This window comes from Simochromis diagramma, unplaced genomic scaffold (genome assembly GCF_900408965.1).
Source record: "Simochromis diagramma unplaced genomic scaffold, fSimDia1.1 OVJJ01000676.1, whole genome shotgun sequence".
Classification (NCBI taxonomy): Eukaryota; Metazoa; Chordata; class Actinopteri; order Cichliformes; family Cichlidae; genus Simochromis; species Simochromis diagramma.
In genome coordinates, this window is record NW_024387466.1 from 992,830 (window position 1) to 1,006,782 (window position 13,953).

The 13,953-nt window shown below is 39.6% G+C and overlaps 1 protein-coding gene across 1 annotated transcript; it reads left to right on the top strand.

The window, feature by feature from the left end:
• The first annotated feature begins 397 nt into the window (after positions 1 to 397).
• aifm1 (apoptosis inducing factor mitochondrion associated 1) lies at positions 398 to 13,854 on the top strand. The gene is made up of 18 exons (XM_040014616.1): positions 398 to 675; positions 1,506 to 1,636; positions 3,341 to 3,461; positions 3,574 to 3,597; positions 4,007 to 4,114; positions 4,621 to 4,742; positions 4,847 to 4,977; positions 6,247 to 6,337; positions 6,526 to 6,610; positions 6,685 to 6,761; positions 7,036 to 7,144; positions 7,252 to 7,359; positions 7,448 to 7,536; positions 7,627 to 7,767; positions 8,277 to 8,419; positions 12,959 to 13,083; positions 13,180 to 13,367; positions 13,451 to 13,854. The coding sequence occupies exons 1-18, from the start codon at positions 588 to 590 to the stop codon at positions 13,520 to 13,522; spliced, it is 1,953 nt and encodes a 650-aa protein (XP_039870550.1). The 5' UTR covers positions 398 to 587; the 3' UTR covers positions 13,523 to 13,854.
• The last annotated feature ends 99 nt before the right edge of the window (positions 13,855 to 13,953 follow it).

The following is a 13,953-nucleotide window of genomic DNA, read 5'->3' on the forward strand; positions in this document are numbered from 1 at the left end:
TATTTAAATTCATTAAAGCACATTATTTTAAAAAGATTTTTATTTCTTGAAATTCTTTAAGTCATTAGCTGCGTTAATAATATATAAATAATATTCATTATTATGTTTAAATGTGTTTTGCATGAATACACAACCTCATTTTGTGTTTTCATAACTTTTTTCATAACCGTTTTTTAACAATTTACTGTAGTATTACTTTAAATGACATGCAGGGGGCAGCAGTAAACTCTGACTGCAGTTGTTTTAAGAAAGGAGCAAGAAGGGGGTTCGCGCAATTACCAAAGAGCCTTGAATGAAAGAGTTCAGTATAGCTGCTACTTGCGATAACAGAGTTGCTGTCAGTCAAGTCAGGAGCGACGCCATCTTTCTTTTTCTTCTTCTTTTTTAGGGGCGACCAATCTTAGGCGTCTTTACCGTCTTTACAATTACCCATCATTCCCCAGAAACGTATGACCTGTCCCTGGCCTTGGTGTGTGGTGCCGTGCAGCTAGTTGTCAGTGTCTGCGGGCTGTTGGAATTAAATTAAGGGTAAACCGGCTTGTGTTTTTATCCGACAAGTCTGCGAGTAAACCGGGAGCTGAGCCACAATGCTGAAATGTAGGACTGTGTGGAAAAAGCTCGCTCCTTTAGCTAGAACTTCATCAACTCTGTGCCGGCAGAATGTGAGAAAAGCAGGTAAGTATCTAGTTACAGTAACTTGTCTTCCTTTTAGCTGACCTCGGTTTGATCATGCACTGCCTGTAGCATGATAATACACAGCAGCAAAACCTGAACCCACAGGGGGGGTAGCCCTGTTAGCTTAGCGCATGTAAATTTCAGCGACCTTTGGATGGTTATTAGAATGCTAACTCAGCTAATTAGCAAACGTTAACGACGCAAGATGTAATTTCAGTAACGACCTAACTTAAACTGCACCTCATTTCATTGATTGAAGCGCCAACGTTAACTGATAACGTCAGCAAGCATGTTTTTCACGTGTCTAGTGCTGGTACAGGTGTTACACCATGTTCTGTGCCCGTTTACGCTTTGTAGCGTATGCAAGGGCCCAGTGTTGGATTTGAATCATGGGGTCTTGCAGTCTCTGATGACCCAGAAATGATAAGCCCAGTCCTGTGCAGTATGTAGATTGGTAGAATGTACATTAATCTTCATAATAATGTCACGTTATACCTATTACTCTTAGAGTGGAATAACACCTGCAAAGCAAGTCAGATAGGTTTGCCATTGCCTCTGTTTTATAGAAAAGTAATTTAAGGCGCTTTCTTAAACCCTAGAGGTGTGATGAGGGCAAGCACAGGAGCATATATTTACTCAGTCCTTTTCCACTGTCAACATCCACAGATGTATTAAGCGTGTATTAAACAGGTAGCTACTTGGCAATTTCTTTTTATTAGAAGCAGGACTGAACCCTGATTTAGTAACGTTTGTGAACATAATTAAGAGTGCTGTAGCTTTAATCAGTGTTATCAGTGTTTAATCATGTGTGTGCTGGTTTACTGTTTCAGGTTTGAACAATGGCAGAATACCAACACATGTACCCACAGCTCACATGTCCAGTGGGCTGCCAGGGGGTGGTGGGGATAATCTAAAGTATGCCCTCCTGGTTGGAGCAGCCTCCATTGGTGGCGTGGCATATGTGAGTAAGCTTGGTTTATCATCATAGAGAGAGTGTGCAAATTTATTAATTGGAGCAATGATTTTCCGCCCCTTTTCTTGGGGTTTATTTCTGTAAATTGAACATTAAGGGCTGAGCAATATGGACAAAAGAAAAACAAATCTATATTTTTATGCTTAATGCCAATACAAGATATTTAGAAGGCCTGCATATCTCTGTATTTTATATGGTAAATGGACTGATTATTATATAGTGGTTTTCTACTCTCCCGGAACACTCAAACATACAACATGCCACATTCACCCATTAACATCCATTCACACCCATTCACACAAGCACTTTCTTCTATGCTTTAAGTGCTTTCTAGCTAACATTCACACACACTCATATTCTGATCCATATTCAGATGGATGCATTGGAGAGCAACTTGGGGTTAGTATATTGCCCAAGGTTTTTTGGCATGCAGACTGGGGGAGCCAGGGATCGAACCACCAGCCTTCCACAGGGTGGCTGTAGCTCAGTAGATGACCTGTTCTCCTGAGCTACAGCCACCCCCATATAAAAGCAACATTATTTAATAGGCAGTGTTAAAAGCAGCTGGTTTATGTTCTGTTAAGTAGGGATGGTTCCGTTTCTTTGAAGTGAGCCTGTATGAGGTTCAGATCCACAGTCACCGTGTTACTCGGAGTAAAAACTAAAATCCATGTACTGCTGTAGACACAGGCAACAGCGACGTGGATTTTATCCACCTGAAAGTACAGCTTTCACTGGAAAAGAAATCAAGTTGTTACTCTCCACCACATTCCATTAACAAAATTAGTAATTTTACTTCACGCAACACAGGAGTTGTTTGGCCACTGCTGCAATGGCTGCTTTGTTAGTTTGTGTTATTCTGAGACTTTGAATTTTTAGTCGATGAGTTTTGATCCCACATAACAACACTTAAGTCAGGCAGTGTGACCTCCAACTTTTGTTTTCTGTAAATAAAAGTTACTGTTTTTGTCAACAGAGTCTGGTGTTTTTTAAAAGAACATGTTTTTGTAGCGTGTCATCTTAGCAAATCAGACCTTTTGATTGTTTTCACAGATGCATGAAGTTAATGTTTACTTTCAGAGTATGAATTATTAGTTGTTGGCTTTACTTAAGCTTGTTTGAATAGCAGAGCAGTTATATGGATAGATTTTTTAAAAAAAATCAGTATAACAACCGTGATGGGAGTGATCTGCTGTCACCTCCAGCAGATTCTGACAGCCAGCTGGGCCCTTCCTCTGTGGAGTTTGCGTTTTTTCTACCAGTGTCGGTTCTGTGGGTACTCTGGCTTCCTCCCACAGTCCAAAGACATGCATGTTGGGTTATTTAGTGATTTTTAATTTGGCTGTAGGTGTCGATATGAGTGTATGCGCGTGTGTGTGCAGTTGTCGGTCTCTGTGCTAGCTCTGCGATAGACTGGTGACCTGTTTGGGTTGTAACTCGCCTGATCCCCTCTGTGAGCTGGGATATACTCCACTGCCTCAGCATATCCCAGATTGCGCAAGTAATTAAGAAAATGGTTGAATGGCTATATCACCCAGTCCTAGTTTAAAGGCCTCCACTGCCTGTTTGCTCATGACCGAAAGATAACCGTTGACACCAGATCTGACTGGAAAAATTGGACAGCTTGACAAAATGAAGCAATCATTGAAGTTGTCAGTGACTAAACTTAGTCAATTTATCTGTTTTTTACAGGCGTACCATACTATGAAAGGAGACCAGCAAAGATATCAGGCACGTATCACTGAACTTTCGTCCAGATCACAAAAAGCAGCTGCAAAAGAATCAGTCACACCCATCCAGCCCCAGCCTCCCGGTGAGCAGCTTTTAGGAACTATTGGTTAATAAGACAACTTTCACCTTTACTGTTAACCTCTGAGAAATTTCTGAATTTCATTTTTTGATTTTTTTTTTTTTTTGTCCTTTAGCTACAGAAACCACTGAGACAAAAGGTGAGTGATTTCTTTGCCATGTCTGTGTAGTCGGTTACTGATCAAACTCCACTTATGTTAATAACTAATAGGAAGTAAAGCTTTGTAACCTTGACACATTTAAACAGATCTCCTCCAGGCCTCTTAAGTGCAGCGCTTAAATGCTGTTCGCAGTGACACCTTTTTAAAGGAATTTGTTTTTAAAGGTGTTAGAGCCTTTTAATCAGCTGACTCCATAGCGCATGGTTTAGCTTTGACTTTATTTTCCATGTAAGTAGCAGATTTTGAGGCTTTAAAGCAAACTGCGTTACAGACTGTACTTGAATTGGAGACTGTTTTAAATCTCTCACTGAACCACAAACCAGATTGTCTCTTGCTCTATATGCTGAATGTTACTCAAAGTTATTTTTAACTGTGTGTTCTCTCTCAGCCACCACTGAGCCAAAACCTGAAACAGCTCCTTCATCCCAGGAGCCAAGCCCTCCAGCATCAGGCACTGAAGCAGTAGCCACCAGTGAAACAACCGAACTGCCTCCAGGTTGTCTGCATACTTTTTTTTTTTTTCCTCTTCATCTACCATGCATGTTAAGCAATATAAAAAATATCTAGAGCATGCAATGCTTTATATGCTTGGGTATTAGAAATGATGACATCAACTGGCAAAAGCAGGTCAGTGCAAGCAGGCAGGAGGCAAAGCAAATTTCCACATGTTAAAAATATGTTGTTGGATTTGTTAAATTGAGATGATGTGTTTTACAACAGATTCTTTGCGTGTGTCACACTTTCATCATCTCTCTTTTTTTTTTTTTTTTTTTGTGCGTACTGTCTATATTGAAAAGCTGAGAATTTTGCAAATGATACCTCATTTGCTGCCATGTAAGTAAGATTAAAAACAGCCCCAGATAAAATAGCCACAAAGATAGCATTCAGAGATGCACTGACGAAACCAGTGAGGGAGTGGAATCGACAGAGTTACTCTGAGCCTCTTTTGTCTTACTTTCACTCTGAATTGTGCTTGCTGTTCCTCTTCCATCTGAAAATCAGCCGTGGGCTTCACACCTGCCTCTCTCAAGCTGCCCTCACATGCCCCCTATCTCCTCATTGGTGGAGGTACTGCCTCTTTTGCTGCTGCTCGGTCTATTCGAGCCAGAGACCCCGGTGCCAAGGTCAGTAAAGCCCCCATGTTCACTTTGAATTCCCTTTGTTACTTGTTTAGTTGTACCTGAATTTGGTAAATGTGAGTCTTTTTGTTTGTTTTTTTTACTGCCAGGTACTAATTGTGACTGATGAGCCAGACCTTCCATATATGAGACCTCCTCTTTCTAAAGAGCTGTGGTTCTCTGATGATCCCAGTGTGACAGAAACTCTGCGCTTCAAACAATGGAACGGAAAAGAAAGGAGGTGTGTTTGGTCTATTTAACCTTAGTGCTCTCTGTTCTTTTGTCTCAGCATCTGTCTGTCCTTGGCCGTGTCTTGCTACATTATTGAAAGATTCAAGCGTCCTCTGGCACTATTGTGCCTTCTTCAGACTTAAACACAGGGCTTCCATTGTTCTTTAAAAAGGGGAAAAAATAAAGCAAAACTAAGTCTTAAAATATCTTGTTTCCTTAAAAATAGGTGTTAATTTTGCAGACTGTATTAGGCAGTCTAACTTCCAGCACAGAGAGAATTGAATGTAGGCTGTACCAGTGAAAGAACTTGGTTAACCTCATTCACATTTTACAATGAATTATTTAACCCACAGTAATGAGTTGCTGATATTAGATGGAAACAGCTGGAAATAGATGGATGCATGTATTGCAAATAAATAAGAGAGTTATGATAATGTACAGTAGACCTTTACCAAATGTAACATTGCCGACATATCATCCATCCATTTTATTAGCCACTTATAAGAAGTTCACGTGGGCTGGAGTCTATCCTAGCTGACTTCAGGCGAGAAGCAGGGTTAACCCCAGACAGGTTGCCAGTCTATCACAGCGCTAACACAGAGAACCAGTCAAGGTCTCATTCACACGTACTTCAGACTGAATTCACCAGTGAACCTAACAGGCCTGTATTTGGACTGGGGGGAAGCTGGAGTACCCCGAGAGAACTCACACAGCAGAGAACATGCAAACTCCACACAGACAGGCCCTGCCAAGCTTAGATGTTCAATCCCAGAACCTTCTGGCTGTGAGGCGATATTACTAAGCACTGCACTGTCACCCAAATTTAGCCTAAAGAGACGTCTTTAGGCTCAGTGTGCAGCAAAATGTTTGGAACAGTTAACGGTTAAAATGTGCTGTTATAATAATGTGCTATTGTATACCAAACTTGTATCCATAGCTTGTTTGTAAATGTCTGCTTATAATTTATTATTTCAACATTGCTCGGTCTGAAATGCAGTCATTCTGATCTTTAAAATTTGCAGGAACACTGAGACATCCCTGATGATCTTACTTATAAAATTTGGTTGTTACTAACGTCTCTATTTTACTGCTGTTTCCCTTTAATAAATGTTAATACCAAACAAATCTTGCAGTTTCTCTACAAAGAGGTGATAGACTTTTTTTTTAAACACCTGGTATTGTCGTAAAAAACGGAATGTGTACTCTATAAACATTTCTGAGAAGCTTTTTTCTTTTTCAGTGGTTTAGTCATTTTAATACTTTTGTATTTATTTGCTAGCATCTACTTCCAGCCGTCATCATTCTACATTAACCCAGAAGAGCTGGATAGTGTAGAAAATGGAGGAGTGGCTGTTCTCACTGGGAAAAAGGTAGATTTATGGTTTTCTTTCCTCAGTCTCCATAATTTTATTCAGTATATGAATAAAATTATACTGAATAAAAGTGAAGTATTCAGACCAGAAGTAATTATATTGACCGATTTGCAAGCATTATGTGTTATGATGTCTAAACCTGGAAAGCAGAAGTTATTCATGAGGTATACTTATTTTTTTTATAGGTGGTTCACATGGATGTGAGAGGAAACAAAGTAAAACTGGACGATGACACTGAGATTTCATATGACAAGTGTTTGATTGCTACAGGTAAACTCCCTTGTTTTATTTCTTGTCTGTTTTTATCACTTAAACCTGGTAGAAGCTAATTTTATCTCTCTCAGGTGGTGTGCCAAGAAATCTCCAAGTCATTGAAAGAGCAGGAGAGGAAGTGATGAGGAGAACCACTTTGTTCCGCAAGGTCAGTGTGTAGCCACAAGGGGGTGGTAGAGATGTTTCACTCTAACCATCTGTAACTGATAGTATGTATATACAGCTTGTTGAAGTGAGTGTTAAGGCATACCACGAAGGAAATATTAACTATTTTAAAATGAAAATAAAAAAGTTTTGTCTTTTTTTTGATTTAGGTCATTATAAGCATTGAGATTTTCCAGACAGAAGTCTTACTGTGTGTTACATAAAAAAAATCTGACTGTTGCTCTAAATTCAGTTTTTGTTTTTTGTTTTTCTCACAGATTGAGGACTTCAGATCTCTGGATAAGGTCTCGAGGAATGTAAAATCCATCACTATCATTGGAGGTGGCTTCTTGGGCAGCGAGCTGGCTTGTGCCCTTGGCAGGAGATGTAAGAACAGATGATGAGCTGAGAAACTAGCAGAGTAGATAAGGACACTGATATCCAGCATAAGTAACTCTTTTCTTAGTTGTTGTTCTTCCTCTTTCTCTTTTTAGCTACTGAGTCAGATCTGGAGGTGATACAGATGTTCCCTGAGAAGGGTAACATGGGAAAAGTGCTACCCGAGTATCTGAGCAACTGGACAACAGAAAAAGTCAAGAAAGGTCCAACTTTATTTCATATAAGTCTCCAAAGACAAAAAATGTTCTTTATGTGTCTCATTATATTATGATGTCTTGCCTGTTTTCATAGAGGGTGTAAAGGTTATTTCAGAAGCTTTGGTGAAGTCTGTGACCTGCAAAGATGACAAATTAGAAATCCATCTAAAGGATGGTAGATTGGTAGGTTCAGATTTCTACACAAACTCTGACAGAATCAGGACACTGAATTTATTTATAAGCTGCTGATTATCTATCGTTTTATTTTTGTAGGTGAAAACTGATCACATTGTTACAGCTGTTGGCCTAGAGCCAAATGTTGACCTTGCTAATTCAGGAGGTCTGGAGGTGGACTCTGACTTTGGTGGCTACCGGGTAAACGCAGAGCTGCAAGCGAGGTCCAATATTTGGGTGGTAAGTTAATGTTCATATGATGTTTTCTGCTAACAAGATCCTGAAGAGCTGTGATTTAAAAGTTCCTGTGCTGTGCTTTGCTGGTTTGCCTATAAAATCCTAGAAAATGCTGAGTAATTTAGTTAAAGTCACTTTTGTAGAAATTTCAAACCTGTGGGAAAGTCTTAACTTAATTATTATCCCATTGTGCTCATACCTCTAGTTTCACTGATCATTTTGGACACAGGAATAATTGTTATCGCTTGTTTTAACCAAAACCACCACATTTTGACCAACCGATGCACAATGATGATTTTGTCTTCTTTTTGATTAAAGCGCCCTCTTCAGGCTCAATCAAGTCTTAGTCCTAATATAAAACAGTGTAATTAAAATTGTAGTGTAATGCCAATGTCCTATTTTGAATGTAATGTTGTGTTTTAGGAAAATATTGTCAGTGCCTGTTAACATGAAATAAAAACTGCATAATCTAAGCCATACTGCATGTTCCCAATCGATTCTTGTTGATGTAGGCAGGAGATGCTGCGTGTTTCTATGACATCAGACTGGGTCGCAGACGTGTGGAGCACCACGATCACGCTGTTGTGAGTGGTAGACTAGCTGGAGAGAACATGACGGGAGCCAGCAAACCCTACTGGCATCAGTCCATGTTCTGGTAGGTATCATACTTTTTACTACTTCTACTTACTATGGGCTATAAAGTCTTTTTTTTTTTTTTTCTCACCCCTCCCCAAATGAGACCTGTGGATGCAAACCATGAAAACGTCTTTTAAGTGGAAATGAAGGAAAGAGTTTGTGAAGGCGAGAACAGTCTTAATTTTTGATTGCGCTGAATGCATTTAAATCAGAGAGCATGTGCAGTGGTGCAAGGGACTCCGATGTAATCCTTTTAGAGGTCAGATCAACATACATGATTCCTTCGAAGTCTTGAAAACCATTAACCATTAAAATGTCTTTAGGGGACATTAAATCCATCCCGAGAGAGACTTTAAACCCCTGAAGAGTCATCTCTGTTCATCAGAATTCGATAAAAAATAAATAATACCATCTTGCAATAAAATGCTTTATATTTGCCTCACTAACTATGCATGCATATATGTGTGTGTATATGTGTGCTGATCCACCCCACTGAACTCTCTTACACAGATGAGAAAAAGCCAGTGCTTAAATTATAAATCAGGAGGTCTTGATCAAGACAGGGTACTGTTCCAGCAGGTCAAGGGAGACAAGGTCACAGAGCGCATAAGAAACAACATCAACAGTTTCTGGAGCACTTTGGGCAATGGCTCCCCGTTTAAAACTGAAACTGTCACCACAAACAGCATTTTGACAGATTTAGACGTGGTGCTTTTATTATACTTACAGAATATAATGAAGGCAACATTGTCTTCACTTAACTTTTCTCTCCTATGCTTCATTGTCTGTTTTACTGTGACACACATGGTAAAACAACGAGCAGAAAATCCTTAAACTGAGCTAAAATGAAACAATGAAAGGCACAATGGGGGGGGAAAACATTCAGCTTGCCCACGTCATCAGGCAGCTTCCAGTATGTTGCTAATGGTGATGGCATTGATTCCTTTGGTTACCTGTGGACAACAACGATTGTTCACTGAGATCACTGCTTATGTCTCTTCTCCTTGCCATCGTGTAACGCACACCTGATGGCTCAAGACTAGCAAACTGCTAAAACCTGTGCCTTTACAGAGGGGCTCACACTTTCTGATTAATCAAGCGCGTTAAGCTTATTTAGCTTTTCACACGGTGCTTTTGGCAGATTTCTTTGCTAATCAATCACATGGTGTAACATGTGATTGATTCATTTTCATCTGAGGTTGTATTTAAATCATTTTAGAACCTCGTAAGTAAGACCTGTGATTGCTTTATTATTTCCCAATAGGTAAAACTTTCGACTCGATGACTGTGTACTTTTTCTCATGTATGAAAAAGCACACGGACTGGTTAACAAGGTTAAATATTTGATTTAAAGCTTAAAAACAATAAAACTTTATGACCTTGGACATGCATATGTTAGACATTATAAATAAGATCACAGTAGGACTCCAGATATTAAGGGAGTTACCAAAAATGTAAGTACAGTGTGGAATGCAACTCTCAGGACCCAAATGAATGTTGTGAATACATGTTGCTAGCAGCTGGTGAAATGTGACACTATGTTGAAACATGGGTTCACTGCAGTCCAAGAAAAAGTACACAGGAACATTTGTCCAACTACCACAGCTCCATTAACTAGTCCTTCATATTTATATAATTATAAAGTATAGTCAGTAACTTTTGAAAAGTTCATCTGTTTATGCTCAAATGCTGCATGTAAAATATAAAGAGATGTACCAACAGATTCCCTATAAATATCAACGAAGCATAGTTCTGGCCGGCTCTGCAGTTTTGTACAAGCTCTCTGTGCAACCTTTCAATTTGTCAAGGTCAGGTGACTCTGACATCACTTCAGGTCTTAAAACTCATCAGGCAGCAGCGGTGGGGGTTTGTCACTGAAGATTACAGCCCTCAGCAGTGCTTGTGTTTCAGATGGGAGCTGTCTGAGGTATATAAGCATACACACAGTGTTCAGGAAGCTGTTTTGACAGTAAAGTTTTAAAAAGCTGGCATTTGTTTCACTTCAGCAGAACTACTTCCAACAGAGATGTGAGGAAAATGTTCTTGGCATAGAAATCCTAGGTGACACTTCTTGGCACAAAATGACTGTCTAGTTTAATTATACAGTGGTGCTCCGAAGTTTGTCTACCCTTTAGTTTTCTACATATATTCTCTAAAACTTGACCAGATTTTAGCACAAATTTTAAGAGTAGATTTAAAAAAAAGGAAAAAGAAAAAGCTGAATTAACAAATCAGACAATGCCAAATCGAGTTATTAATTATTGAGAGAAATTGTCTATTGTAGCATATCTGAGGAGGGAGGGGCGATGTGAACTTTAAGGAACATCGGTTAATGTGAGTGTTAAATTACAGTTAAGCGTTGCCAGACAGTGAGATAGCAGTCAGATGTGAGAGGGCTTCTTCTTTTATATTTGTAAATAATTATTTTCCTTGAATATCTGTGGGAGTGAGACAATAGCATAAGCATTGCTTAAAGATCACAAGGACAAGTCAGAAGGCTGTTCGAAATGCTTGTATCAGACCAAAATAAAGCTTAGAGGTTTAAACAAGCTTGCTTCTGGAGGAAGGGAAACGCTGCTTTGCACCATAATGCCCATCATGGCTTGGGACTGTGCCAGAACGGCTTTCCATCAGAGCAATGAATTCTGTATTCTTCCGGGAAATTCTGAAGGCAAAGGGTCAGGAGATCTGCCTGTGAACCGAATCTCAGCTGAAAGTGGGTCACGCATCCAAATGACGACACGGAGCACACAAGTTATTGTACCAAGAATAGTTGGAGAGTAATAAAGCTTTGTATGGCTGAGTTACAGTTCTGACCTTAATCCACCAGAAATGATGGAGGAAGGCAGCAGTTCGTGTAAGGAAATCTACCGACATCCCAGAATAGAAGCTGTTCTTTACGGAAGAATGGGCGAAAATTCCTCCAAGCCGATGTCATGGACCAATCAACAATTTTTGTAAACATTTTGTTGCTGTTATTTCTTCACAAGAGAGTCATACCAGATACTGCAGGCAGGGCTACACTTTTACACATACTAATATTGAATCATTCCCCCCCAGACGTGGGAAGTTAAATCCATTTAAGTTAAATACTTAAATACAATTTTCAGGTATCTACTTTAGGTTTCTCCCTACATTTCTAAATGAAAATCTGTCATTTCTACTCTTTACATTTCAAAAGAGACGTGTTACTTTTGGTTTAATGCATTTGGGGGTAAGTTACTATTTTGGTACTGCCAGCGTCCAAACATCAAACCGATTTGAGCCTAAACAGAATCACATGAAAGGCAGTCCTGTTTGTTGATTAATCACCAGAGGATGTTGCATAAAAAGAGATGGCGTGTGCCAAGGTCAGGGGTTGAAAGTGAAACGGTGGCTTTTGTTTTTGCCACAACACCAATGACTGCACATGTCCATGTGTTGCGGTACTTCAGCATCTAGCTAGCCCTGTAGAAGAGGAGCGAGCATAAAGGGAGTGACGTTTTTTTAAGTGTCAGGTCATTTCAAATGCAGTTCAACAAAAATCAGTAAACACACAAACTATTTGTGTGCAGTTTGTCGCACAGTGTGTTGCTAGCTAAAGGTTCAGCTGCTGTATTTCACAGGGAGAGAAAAGAAAGGTCTAACTTCACTCAGGGATGGTGAAAGATAAGAAAGACAGGACAGGAGAGGAAGAAGAGAGGTTAGATTTAAAGGAAAGTAATGCTCAGTAGGTTTTAAGAAGATACTGGGTCTGTACATGTGACAATATGTATTTTCATATTGTGAAACATGCTGAAAATTAAACTGATTTAGACTTGCTGCTAGTTTAAGGACTGGAGTTCTCAGTAGAAATTATATTAGAGTTATGATGATGAGTTATGATTCTTTTCCCCACAAAATTGGCCACTACAGCCAATTTTAGTGTTCCCCCACCTGCTGAATCCCACTTTAACTCATGACTGTACACATTTTCCTATTTACAGACAGTCACCCTCTACAATGAAGGCAACAGAAAATAGATGTATATTTTTATTTTCCTTCTTTTTCTTCAGATTCAAGCTGAGCACAATTAGAAGAAAATAGACTAAAGGTTTTTATTTCCATCTACTGATATTATTTTATCATTTTGTTAATATAGCACAAGGTTCAATCAGCTTTGCACAAAAATAGAAACATCCTCCAAAGAGCTACCTTTTACTTTCTTACTTTGAGCCTGTACTTTTTTACTTTTACTTGAGTAGAAAAGTCAAATCAGTACTTTCTTACAGTACTAGAGTATTTTCTAACAGTAATATTTGTACTTCTACTTAAGTACAGAGTGTCTGTACTTTTGCCAACACTGCCCCTCCCACTTCCAAACAGGACCTGGTTTAACATTTTGTATTTAATTATGTATTTAATCTACATGCTTGTAGAATCGGATATCAGATCAGTTTTAAACTTGAAATCTTTCAAGCCCCACTTTGAAAACACATGAGACATTTTGTGCAAAGAATTACTAAATGTTATGCATGATTCCTGACTTTGTTCTCAACTACATGTGGTACTGCAGTAAATCACGTGTACCTTCTTACAGGAGTGATCTGGGTCCTGATGTAGGCTACGAGGCTATCGGGATTGTTGACAGCAGCCTACCAACAGTAGGCGTGTTTGCTAAAGCCACTGCCAAGGATACGCCTAAAGCTGCTACAGAAGAGTCAGGTAGGAGCAGTCAACCTTTTCCTTCAAGCAAAGAGAGAGAAAAAATGATTTTGAGGACAAAGGGTCAGACAGTCTGTGTTCTCAAATCTGCGGCAGGAACTGGGATCCGCTCAGAAAGTGAAACTGAGGACACAGCCACCAGCGCGGTGGCCTCTGTGACACCTGCTCCTGTCGTGGAGAACAAAGACGACTATGGCAAAGGAGTCATCTTCTACCTAAGAGACAAAGTGGTGGTGGGAATTATCCTGTGGAACGTGTTTAACAGAATGCCCGTTGCAAGGAAGGTAAGTGCTGCCGTTTTGCTTTGTGTCATCAAGAGCAAAATATCCGTTCAGTTGTTGTAATTGTTTATTTCTGTTATTCGTAGATCATCAAGGATGGAGAAGAGCATGCAGATCTGAACGAAGTGGCCAAGCTGTTCAACATCCACGAGGATTAAGACTGTGGGGACGACAAACGTGCATGGGAGGGAGTGGGGCTTCATGTGACAGCTGAACTCTGGGACTCATTGCCACATTCTCTAAGACACAACTGGTCACACTTACCAAATGAGGATCAATGTAAATTATGTTGGTGAAATATTTTCATATTTGGAATTTATATCTGTTGCGCTTGTTTTTCCTCCTTTTAGGAGAAGTCTCTGTGTTATCTTTCTGCTGTCACCAAACTCGCGTGATTGCTTATCTGCATTCCCCCCCCCACCAGGCTGCAAATGTTGCACATGGGTCATCGTTTCCGTCGGTGTGATCAAAGCAGCTTGTTCAGAGGAGAAAAAAAAAGCTGCAATAAAAGCTATTTTTAAATCACTCATCTCTGTATTTTCAGTTGTGCTTTCAGAAAAACGACACTGACAACAGAGAAGTTTAACTC